General features: G+C 39.8%; 1 protein-coding gene across 4 annotated transcripts in view; it reads left to right on the top strand.

The window, feature by feature from the left end:
* The window catches only part of grid2 (glutamate receptor, ionotropic, delta 2), a 723,252-nt gene that overhangs the window by 681,275 nt on the left and 29,105 nt on the right, over positions 1-12,872 (top strand). For all 4 annotated transcript variants that reach the window (XR_013492025.1, XM_078170661.1, XM_078170662.1 and 1 more), the window contains exon 14: positions 3,925-4,091. Coding sequence is in view for 3 of the 4 variants with exons in the window: in XM_078170661.1 (XP_078026787.1) it covers positions 3,925-4,091 (167 nt within the window). In the remaining variant the exon portion in view is untranslated. The remainder of the gene's footprint in view (positions 1-3,924; positions 4,092-12,872) is intronic.

The raw sequence follows: 12,872 nt of genomic DNA, 5'->3' as shown, positions 1-12,872 counted from the left end.
GAAGTTTTATTGTGATGGAAACACTGGTACATTCGAACTGATCTTTAAGTCAAGTGACCTCATGTGAGGTCCCGAATTCATGGCTGAAAAAGTTCACATCCCTTACATTCTGTGCTGCTCATTTTAAAAGCGAACTAAGTGAAACTGAAAGAGACTTTATAGCAGGTTTAACAAAATTAAGGCAACAACCTTGAAGCCTGACGCATTTAACCCTTTCTCAGCCGTATTCTCTTTTACCCATAGTATTTTAGGCCAGTGGTGTTTGTAAGCATGTGCAGTACTCCCTCCACTCCCACTCGTTCTCACCATCCCATTTGTCACTTTACACAGACTCTGTCTGATACTTTTTTGTGGTATTCTTCATGTGATCTTGCTCTTTTTTTCCACTTTGGTCATTAAAGAGTATCTATGAGAGTCTGAGTTATTTTCTTTCACCATTCAGCTTCCTGGAAAATGGTTCACGAGTCAGTATAAACACATTAATTCCACTCTGTCCTTGCTTCTGAAAAGCATCAACACACAAGGGCTTTTAAATCCTTACAAACATGTTCCTTTTTTTTTTTTTTTTGTCATTGCGTTCTTCCCCTTAAGCGCCTGCCATGATTCAATTGAAAGTTAAGAGTGTTACCTCAAACACTGAAATTGAAAGGACAGAACTGGAAGTTGTCATCACTCTAAACTTTATTGACAGATCTTTTATAATACTGGGACCTTTTAACTACCAAATTTATTTTATTGGTGTTTTCTAATGCCGTTAAAGAGTTTGTTTACATCAGTTTTTGTAAACACGGCAGTAAAATGGCCCTTTAATTATATCTGACAGGCACAAGCCTGGAGGGGGATCATGTGTTTGGTCAATTGTGTGTATGTGTGTCTGCATCTGTTTGTCCGCAGGTAATCTTGCATATTATTGGACCGATCAGCCTAATATTTTGTGTGCATATTTATGATTATATGCTCAAAGACCTCTTGTGGTTGATTCACGGTGTTGAAAACCTGTTTTATTGACTGCTTTACGCCGTCATTTACTGCCGACTCCTCACTCATCTTATCAGTCGGTTGGGGCCACAAGTCCTCAGCAAAATCACAAAGAGCAAAAGGCATTTCAGGAAACATTTTTGTCATCTTTGCTGCCATCGTCGCTGTAATGAGGCCAGGAGGGACAATTCCACCAGGCACAGCCATGCTGCATGCACTGTCTAAAATGGCCACAATCTGCACTTTACTCAGTCCACCTCTGGAGTTTATTATATGTTAATATGAATGCTGATTTTCTGTCAAGGCAAACTCTCGCATTTGACCAAAACTTTTCTCTAACCTTTGCCAAGAAGTTCAAAGTATATTTCTTGTCCCTGACAGGGAAGTTGGTTTGAAACCAGGACTCATACAAAACACATTCATACAAGAGATAGTTTACAGAGTGGTTCAAAGGGAGGTTTTACAGCATCCAGGTCAAAATTACAAGTAAACAATTCAGGCAATCTGTGCACATTAGTAGTCCATGCCAATTGGCCGCCCGTATCATCACTAGAACCCCCTCCTTAGATCATACCACTCCTGTTCTCCAGCAGCTTCAGTGGCTTCCTGTTGAATATCGCCTCCATTACAAGATTCTGCTTCTCACCTTTGAGGCCCTTCATAATCAAGCTCCTTCCTACCTGTCTGAACTCCTTCATATCTACACACCCTCATGTACGCTTAGATCCTCTTCTGCAATCCAACTCACATCATCACCTGCCCACTTGACCACCATGGCTTCTAGAGCCCTCAGCTGTTCTGCCCCCCGCCACTGGATCTTTCTCCCCCACGACATTTGCTATATTGACTCCCTTCCACTTTCAAATCGTGTCCGAAAACGCACCTTTTCAAGCTGCCATATTGGGTCTGATTAAATGGAGACATACATATGAACAGATGATGATTTTATACCTAATATTTCTAATTATATTATTTGTCTAGTCACTGTAACTTTGTATTGTATATTGTAGAATTGTTTTTATAATCTATGGAGACATTGCTGCATGTTTTTGTTTTTTTATTAACTGTGTCTTGTAAGGTGTCCTTGAGCGCTTTGAAAGGCGACTATCAATAAATAAATAAATAAACAAAATGCATTAATTAGCAGTCTACAAACAACTATTGTTTTTCACTTTTCTCCAGAGGGGTAGTGCATATTGTACAGACATTTTTTTAATACTTAGCATGTAAAGTGTCTGAATTCAAATTGAGCATGACTGTGGTCATGAGATCAGTGAGATTAACACAGCTTTGTTGTGTTTTCAGTGTGGCTGACCTCAGAGGTCACTACATACTGTGCATGATAATTCTCTTCAGACCTTTTCACCCAAATAACGAGAAAAAAAGGTGTCCTTAATGTACAATAGTGGGCTGTTGAAACAGATTTTTTACTAATTTCCTTTCCACAAAGCCTATAATCTTTCCAATTCAAAAGCAATAATGAAGAGCCATAAAGTGCTCTTTCCACTCTTTTTAAGGTTGTAAAGAGCAGAATGAGCCATTCTGATGCCCTGCAGTGAATTATTGCGCACATACATGAATACACACACACACACACACACACACACACACACACACACTTACACACACACACTTCAGAGGACTACAGAGTGTGAAATTACCCAATCAGAGGGTCTTGTCGGTTCTCAGACATTAGTCATCACACATAGGCCAACTGAGGTGACACACACACACACACATACACACAAGCCCACATAGTGAAGACAGAGGGGTTTGAAAATTTTATAAAGCTCCATTAAAGTTAATGACACACCACATCCAAAATAATATGTTAGAAGAAAAGTGTGTGCGCGCCTGTGTTTATGTGTGTGTCTGTTCAAGTGAATTGTCAGAAGAGATGTCAGGATGTGAATATCACAGCCAGGTTGTTTATTCTCCACTTTTCATTTTCCTGTGAAAATAAAGATTTATTGAATGTTAACGAGGAGCCATGTTAACAACAGGCACCTTAACTTCAATAAACCAAGCTGTGATTCTCACCTTGAGTCCCTTTGACCTTCTGTTTTTTCTCAAGCTACAAGCAAACACTTAACACGCACCTACAGTTTGCCCACACGTACACATACTAAACAAGGACGTGCACATAAACATATAAAATATATCCAAGACATGCCCACATAGGGTGTAATAAAGATGAGTCAACAAGCCATTAACACTTGTGCACAGAGTCTAGAGGGAATGTTAAACAGTAAAGTTGCTGTGCTGTCAAGTTTGTTGTCCTACAGTATAAGGAGTGTGATGTTGGTGCATGTTTGGACTAAAAATACTGATAGACCATGGTTTTAAATAATCTGTGTGCGGGGGTGAGTTAGACCACCTCTACAGTCCCTGTTCTGAATGTACTTAATCATGATTCAGCTCGACCACCATGACACACAGGAGGAGAGGGTCTAAAGAATATTTCTTAATGGGTCAAGGATAAGCTAAACTGCTATTAAAAGCTACACTCAACCACTGTTACAGGTATATGTGATGAAGTTTAACCTAGACACTGAATCAAAGACTGTAATGTACTGTTATACTGTGGAAAGTGCAGAAACAGGCTCTGTAAACAGACATTTGACCCAAGAAAAGGAATGAAATGCACAATAAATAGAGGCATGTGAAATGTTTCTGCAAGTAAAAGTCTGCTCCAACAAATATGTAGGTCAATAAGTGGTAAAATATGCCACCACCTATGTTTGTTGAATCGAACAGTGTTTGCACAAAAGTAATTGACATTTTTAGATAGGTCAGTTTTCTAGAGGGCAAGCTAGAAGCCCGTCAAGGACTTCTCGACGAATCTTCTCACTAACTCAACAAGAACTTTGTTGGTTATCACCTGTGGAACTTGAGGTAAAGATCCACCTTTCCAAATGTTGTAAGTGTCTTTTTTTGTTCTTTCAGGTGAAGTACGGGCGATTTGGCTTTGTGTGGGATGCAGCAGTGCTGGAGTACGTTGCCAATAATGATGAAGACTGCTCATTCTACACTGTCAGCAGCAACGCACCAGACCGGGGATATGGTATTGCCATGCAGCACGGCAGCCCCTACAGGGACATTTTCTCCCAACGGTAAGAGTCATATCAGTGAACAACAGTCAGCAGCATCATTGATTGCATTTTAGTTGTTAATAAAAGATATACTATGCAGGATTTTCCTAAACAGGGCTGCCCCTGACTAAGAACTCTCCTAGTCAACCGATAGTCGTCATTTAGGGCCGTTAGTTGACTTATGTCGCCCGCATGTTTACGATATTAATGGCTAATGGGCATGTAGCTACTTCAATGTTTCAGATGATACGTCATGTTTGTAGTCGACCAATGAAGATGAGTTTTCATATCACCTTGGGTTCGTCCTTCACCTTCTCAAAATGATCCCACACTTTAGATTTCCTGCCTGACGTGTTGTTAACTAGCCTGTGTAATAATCGCAGGTACCAGCCCTGGACCTTAGTGGACCGTACATATGCAACCTGAAATCCTGAGAGCAGAGCAGATCTTATTCCAGGTGCTGTTTATCAGAGTGTAGGCCTATCATCCGTGGGGCAGATGTAAAGCTCTGGTAGCCCTGTACTAACATGATCAACTTTTCCGTTTTATCAGACTGAATATTTACAGAAGAAGGGAAAGATATCTGTCGGCTTTCTATCGGCAGGCGTCAAAGAGACATTGCGCCGAAAAACCGCAAATACAGCAAGGTGAAAGGCCAAATGAGGGTGAATCTGGGGTTGACCATTATTTTCACTTTTTGCTGCATGTTTACCGACAGTAACTGACAATCCTGTATAGTATACTATTAAAAGACAGGTTTGACATGCACATTGATGGGGCTGCCATTTTTGTTCCACCTCTGTTTATCTCAGTCATAGTGTCTTCAGTTTTAGATTAAGAAATACCCCCTACTTTTGAGAAGAATTTAGAAAGAAATGCATTCACATATATTCTCCTACTACAGGAGAGGTCATGAAAGTTTTCACTGCTCAAAATTCATTTCAGCCAAAATAAAAAGTGGCCACTCCCATAAAGTTTGCCCCCCATCCCGTTTGAGAAATCTGCTCTGTAGGTCAGACCCCAAGTAAATAGCCGATTAAGTTGTACATCTATCTTCCAGAGGTAAGAGGCAAACGGCACTTTCACAACTTTTCTGCAGCTAACTTGCTTAACCTCGGTGTGAACTATTGGCTCACTCTGAAGTTAAACAACTCTGACAACACGGCCGCACAAATATGTCAACAATAGACAGTGTAGATGTGTCAAAGCTGATCCCAACTGTTTACCGTGTTGCTGGAGCAGGCAGAGGGGTTTTTGTGCTGTCAAAGTATGTCATGGACCAGGGAAGTAACGGAATTCATTCATTTATTCATTCATTCACTATTATCTGGTCCCTTATGGCCATTAGGAAGCTAGGTAATGTCTGCAGACACCACACAAAGGTCATTCATTCATCTCCTCTCTGCTGCTGAGCTGCTGTTTGTGCTGTGCTTCTAAGATGTCGAGTGTCTGTGTTTGTTTGCTCGCATTCATTTTTAATGCAGTGCTGCGATACAAGCCACATCACCAGATTGCAGGTTCGGTCATATGAGGTGAAGTGTTTCTATTGAGGCCACATAAGGATTCCTTACATCCCAACAGACAGTCGTGTTTATTTGTGAGCGAGCATGAGATCACGTCAAGAGGAGGGAAAAACAAAAATGTCTAATGCTTTCATTAAGCTGTCGTATTTTATATTATGTAAAATAGTCTGTCAGTGTTGGTTTAAGTGTGTGTGTGTTTGTGTGTGTGGTGGAGACACATTTTATGAGCACGGGCCAAAATGTGTGAGCTTTACAGAGTGTGTGAGTGACTAGGCCTGTCTGTTTATAGCTCCATATCCGGTGGAGCGTTGCGCTTCAGAATATTGCCTATCATGGCTGTTATTAAAATAAACAAGCAATTAATTGACAGGCCATGTTTTCAATTCCCTCCTATTATTTCGGGGGCAATGTCACACTCTCGGGAAGACAGTTTCAAACATTTTACTCGCACTGGTCCCAATGGTTCTAACAAAAACAGACACAAAAATTATCAGGAGAAAAAAATAATCACAGAGGTATAATTGTTTTGTTTTTCTTTGCTTTGATTTTGTCATATTTTTTTTTCATCCTGACATTCTGAATTATGCAGATTAATGGAGCACAAAGAGGAGGTTAACAGGAATTGTATTAGCAGTCCGTGCCCCGACGCCACGGAGAGAAATGTTTCCCTCGGCTTGATTATCTTTCATGGCCTGGTCATGACAAGTCTGCAGACTTGATGATTACCGCTGGATTTGTGTTGACTGATGCACCTCCATTTGATCATAACAAAATAACACTGCTGGGTTATTTGGTGTTTTTCCTCGTAGTAACTAGACCACCAACTGGAATTGAACACAATCAACTTCAATACAAGTGATTAAATTGTAGATTACATCAGAGTTGACACTGCAAAGATTTCCTTGATCATCACAGTTATTGTTGAACACTGGCTGGAGTGTTGCTTGTAGATGAGAGGATTTTCATACTTTGACGGTTGGAAAAAATCAGGGGTTGTTACATTTTCAAGCAGTCAATCACAACATTCGTCCACAGGAACGAGCCCAGAATGCTGAAACGGCACCTTTCCAAAAATACTGAAGGGAAATGTTGTGGAACTTGTACAAGCCTGAGTGTCATTAAATGCACCATATGACACGGGCTGCAGTGTCTACAGAAGTGATATAGGCATGATTTTGCTCTCATCAGTGGATTGTTGTATGGCTCTTATCCACTTAAAGAGGATTTCTAAAGCAGAAACACACAGTGCAGGGGGGACGGGGCAAACGCCGGCCAAAAACCACTACAATAATGGCAGGAATTACATAAGCAGCCAGCATCTGCTAAGCCTGCCTCATGTTTTCAGATGCCAGTACAGGCATATGTGTCAGACACCACAGCCTCAGTGTAAAGATACTGTAGCTCTCCTGTATCGGTATATTCTGTCAGGCATTTTCTTTTGTCTTTGTACAAGTGATGTTTCATGTCTTGACATGACATGACAGAGAAAAAAATATTGACTACAGCCTCAGGCTTTTCTGTCTGTGTTTTAGAAGAACATATTCCATATCAAGATCAGTGCGAGGCTTTTGATTCAGTCCATCACAACATTTTGTCAGATAAGTTGCTTTTCATGGGTTTGGATTCTTCTTAAATGGTAAGTTCGGTGTTTTTTGACGTGGACTCTATTTCCCTATGTTTTTGTGACTGAGTGATTAATGGGAACAACATTTTTAAAAAAAATATTGGTCCAATATTGCGTGAGATCAGCTGGCAGCCGTAAAACAGTTTGCAATGTAACCATTCGGGGCATGTTTGTCAGTTTACATCCACTAAAAGTCCTTGTTTTTGCCACTGACAGGCTCAGATTATTGTTATAGTATCTGACCATATTATGGAAGGGATCCCAAGAGAAATAATTCTTTTTTTAAGTGTAAGATCTATATTGTTTAACCAGAGACAGCCCAAAATCACTATTACCAAACCCACCTGACTCCATATAGATAAACAGTAATGTCATCATCATAACACACACTTTATTCAGTCACAGAAGCAAAATGAAACTCACATTTTGGTTCATCTTTCCACTGTTCCAACAATCACCAGCTTGGATTTGGTTGAATTAAACCCTTAATTTGACCAGCTAGACCTGAAATACGTTTAATCGATACCTGATAAAATGATTTAAATGGAGTCTGGCTGGTTTCGTAATGCGATTTTAGGCCTTTTTCTGGTTAAACAAAAAGGGTCTCACTCTTAAACAAAAAGGTCTGTCTCTGTAGGGATGCTTTCCACAAATTGTCAGTCATTTCAAATAATATTCTGGGCCTGTCAGTGGAAAAAAACACGTACTTTTAGTGGACGTAAATTGACGGTACGAACATGCCCCAAGTGGTTACATTGCCAACACATTCTCACTCAGACATATTGACGTTTTGGTCACGGACTTTCCACGTCCACATACGACGTGCAAGGTACCCTGGGTGCGTTGGTTGTTGACCTTCTGGGACACCATGTCAAGTTCTGCCTGTTACATGCATTGTCTTCTTTCAAAATACACTTCAGGTTTCACAGGAAATTTGACGTTTACATACATACTCTTTCTAAATAAACACACTGCGTCGGTACAGCACTGCGAATTGATGCACATAACACATGGTTGGGTTTAGGCAACAAAAGCATGTGGTTAGGTATAGTTAAAAACAACAGGGTTTGGATTTAGAATTTTACGGGACACGAACACTACTCTCTTTGGTGAAGGTCGGTGTTTGTTTGACCAATCCACCATCCTTTCTTGCTGCCCCACTGAGGCTTTCACCGCCTTAACTTTCGACCTTATCTGGGCGCATTTCCCCCCGACGCCGCTGGGCACCATTAAACTATAACGGCAACTGGCTGCGTATCATGCCGACGTTAGAGGACGCCTTTTTATGTCGGGTTCTGATGCTGCAAGTCACCAGGCCTGTTTCACCGCTGCTGGCTGTTGCAGCCTCGCCCAATACTGGACAAATTTCAAAAACTGCCATTCCCATTAGTCACGTAGACACTAAAATAATGGAAAATAGGGTCCAGTTTTAAAAATACAAAACCTACCTTTTAAAGTTGTTTTTAGCTTAGCTTTCCGGCAGAGTTGAGACTGTTCTTGCCATTGTTTATTGATTAAGTGCTTAGAAAGGTGTGCCACAAGGTTCAATATTGGGTCTCCATCTGTTTACTTTCTACATTCATAATATTAAATTTACAACTCTCAAGTATGCTGAGGATGTTATCTTGTTTTCTCCTACTCTCGCACTCACTCCTATACATACCGTCAGTGATAATCTGCTTGATACAGTGCAGTGTTGTAAACACATAGGAATTATTTTTGATAACAGATTGCTAAACTCATTGCTCATATATTAGAAATTCTAATTACATTCTTTCACTGAGGCAGAGTGTTCTCCTTGGGAAACAGAAAAAAATACTATCCATTAAATTATCTATGCTGGATTTATGCATTTATTTATTCTAACGCAATTTCAAGTTCAAGTTAGATGCTTTTACTTGCTGATGTTTTTAATGATATTTTTGATTGTTTTAATTAATGTGTCAGTGCATGTGTGTGTGATGTCTCTATGTCCATAATTAGTTTTCGGGTCTCTTTTGCAAAAGAGATCTTGATCTCAATGAAATGTCCTCAGTCAATAAATCTTGATAACAAGAAAAGTAAGAGAAAATTAAATACGATAAAGAGATCAGAAACATGTGAGTTGGTACATAAATATACCAGTGATCGATAAAGATCCTAATAGTCAGTGATTGTTTGGTATAATTGAAGAGGGAATCTGCAACTTCAGAGGAGTACTTACTACTTTATGTGTGTGTGTGTGAATCAGTTAAAGTGTGCATTCTGCATACTTGAGGAGTGTTTACTATCTGCAGGTCCCTGGAGGTAATAAGACAGATGAAAAAGAATTTATTTGCTTTGACACTTAGGAGAGAAAGAAATAAGGGCAGTGTCTGTAGAGACAGACAGACTGCTACAACTCCATCGTTTTCAACCACTTTGTTTGTTTGGAAGAAGCCATTGCCAGAGTGCAAGTGCTGCACCACTTCAGGTTTGTGTTTCTGTGTGTGTGTGTGTGTGTGTGTGTGTGTGTGTGTTTGTCAGCTCTATAGAACAAATAATGTGCAACTGTGTACGTGTTTGCATGTGTGTGGGCGCTGCTGTTCTGTGATTGATGGAGACAGCCTGCAGATTTACCAGAGTCAGAAAACAGTAGCGTAAAGGGCTAGTCCGCTAATTTAAACTGACAGCTACTGACAAGTTGTTTTGAAGTGCTGAAGGGGCAAGATTGTGGAAAAAAATAAGCCCTCTCTCTCAGGCATATATTATTTCTGTCTGCGAGTGTCTTGGGGCATTGATGTGAGCATTTAAAATAGAAGATTTAATCCATAGCAGATGGACATCTCCAGGGTTCCGCAGTCCAAGAAGATAAGCTGCAGGGCCAGACATTTTATTGTGCATATTGAGCACAATTACGTTTTACATTTTGATTGCAAGATAGATGAGGTGCCTCTTTGTGTGTCGTTATGGTCAGGACTGCAGAATTTCAATCTTGACTTGATCTTCAGTGCAACAAATTCAATGAAAATTGATGATAAATGTCAGTAAGAGTAAAGAGAAAGAGAAAATTAATTATATGCTCATGAGTATGATATCAGGGTCGTGCTTTCATAAAAGTCTTTCTTTCCAATTAAGGCACACAAACAAAGAGCACCACCTCTACTATATGAATTTTATTGTAGTCACACCCCTTGTTACATAGCATCACAACACATAACAATGATACATTCACACTGTTGTGTTATGACCTGGCTGCAGGCAAGTGTTCATCAGTGGCCTTAGGGCTGATAGTTGTGCTTCTAAAATAAGGCGATGGTACGCTTTATTTCTGTAGGGACAGTTGGAGTGCTGGATGGCACGCCTGAGGGGGCAAATGACGTACACAGCAGTGACAAATCATTGCCACAATCACGGACACATCACACCTCCGAGACCACGGGTTAGATTGTTGTGGTGAGCACGCACCAGAGGCTGGCTTAATTCTGTACAAATGACATTACTCTGTTAGTAGTGGCTTGTAATTATCCTGACCTGGGTTGTATGAATGTAACCGCAGTGGAGGAAAAAAATGCCCATCAGCTCTGATTGCCTCGCCAAATGAGACAGCTGGAACTTTTTGAGGGCTCAAGTGGTTTGTTTATTTCTTATCTTGGAAGGAAACACATGTTCTTTCACATAAAGAGGATGGAGAAATTTTGCCACAAGATGTTAAAACTGGATCAGAGAGGACTTGATAAAGTTGATCATTTCATATAGTGGTGTGACAGTGTAAAAGGGGGTCATTTGCTTCTGAACCCAGCTAATGTGCCTCCCGTGCTGCTAAGATATACTCTAGCAAGGGCAGCGGGTGTGCATATGCGTGTAAGTGATAACTGTTAATATTATTTATTTTTCTCTTCTCCCGTCCTAATATCTTTGGTGCAGACTTGCCTTTATTTCAGTCTTAAATCCAGTAATCCATGCATCCTCTCTATAATTCCCTCCACAGCCTCAGCTCTTTCATGCATTTATTTCATATCCTATCCAGACGATAAATTAAAGTCCAACCACAGTAAGCTATGTGTCACTAATATGAAAGTAGTCCTCTACTAAAAGTTGTTTTAAGTGATATTAAAGGGCTCCGGGTCCCAGTGAATACAAAGTAAACTGTATACGACTCATAAAAACAGTTTGTTTGTGATGCTTTCAGTGTTCCAGCAAGCTTTTATCTCTGCAGCACTCATGACAATAAAATTGTCAGCAATAGTTAAAAAAATGTTGATGGACTGACTTGTGAAAGTTGGGTTATTGCAAACCTTGAAGTGGAATTTAATGAATCGCATAGTGGAGTTTTTCTTCTGAAATGTATATGATAGAGATAAACCAAATTGCACCAGTGAAGGACACATATAAATGGCTTTTAAAGCTGCCTTAGCCCATGTAAATCTTACGTTTTAGTCCCAGCAGAAGGGTTGTAAACAGAGACTGCAGAGGAGGTTATAATACCTGCTCCAATGCTGTTAGCTCTCTGTCACAGTTGTCTCGGGCGTTTTAGGAGAACCACTTTGATAGTGTTACTGTGGTGTTTCAACGGCGGTCAATACAGTAAATGTAATGTTCTGACAGAAAATCTCTCTCTATTTGCCCATGTAATTAGCCAATAAAGAGCCCAATTTCACCTGGATCTTTAAAAAAAATCAGCACAGCTCTTTTTAAGGAAGTTTACTCACACACGTGACACTCAGTGTTGTTGTTATACCTCCAACACTCCAAAACGATCATCCCCACAGATACCAACAGATGACAATTAGATGATAATTAGCAACTAAAATCAGGCCAGTAGATCAAGACCTTCAATGAATACTTGATTAATTGATCAAGCAACATGAAATTAAAAGGAAACTGTTTTGATAATTGTCATTTCTTAAAGGGATACTTTGCTGATTTTCAACCAGCTTTGTATCATAATGTAACCCTCTTTTCTTGATTGTTGTTGGTCCCCAGTTCCTCCAGGCTGTGGCTAATAATCAGGCTCCAACATTTTGTTTCTTCCTCTTTGTTTAAGTTTTACAACACAGCAAGATAGTACTAACACATTCCAACTTAGGAGTACAGCAACATCGCTTTACTCAGTACTCTCTCTTGTGTATCACTCATACCTGTCCCCACAAAATCAGGGCAGGTAGGAACAAATTAGCTCATAACCAAGGGAACACAATGACTCTACTTAAACACCACACATGAAAGCAGAAATGTGCAAAGTACTATAAGAGAAAAATAAAAAAAATAATAATTTACCAGTATCTCAATAATGCTTAATCTGTTACTTAAATGTAAATAATGTACCCATTAATAAATAACACAGTAACTTAAGTAATAAAACCCAAAAATATAATGTGTGCATTAAATCATCAAGTGGATTATTGCTGGCTCAAGGGCTCGAACTCGAGATTATACCTCCACATTTTCATTTGCCTACGAATTATTGATGAGTGTTGACAGAGAGACACACCCCTTACTCTTTCTCTCTCAAACAGTGACCTAACTCTGATTGAAAAATAAAAGTACACACTGCTGATCAAATATAAACCAAGATTCTCTTACTGTATTGCCTGTTTCTGGCCTTCAGAAACATATTTTAGTGCACTGTTTGGCTGTATTACGAGAATTTGTGAGCAAGAAGCGGGTGCTTTTATAGTGTAAAAACAGAGGCTG

This window comes from Epinephelus lanceolatus, chromosome 9, assembly GCF_041903045.1.
Source record: "Epinephelus lanceolatus isolate andai-2023 chromosome 9, ASM4190304v1, whole genome shotgun sequence".
Taxonomy (NCBI): Eukaryota; Metazoa; Chordata; class Actinopteri; order Perciformes; family Serranidae; genus Epinephelus; species Epinephelus lanceolatus.
Note: the sequence above shows the minus strand (reverse complement) of the source record. Positions and strands in the feature narration are given on the sequence as shown.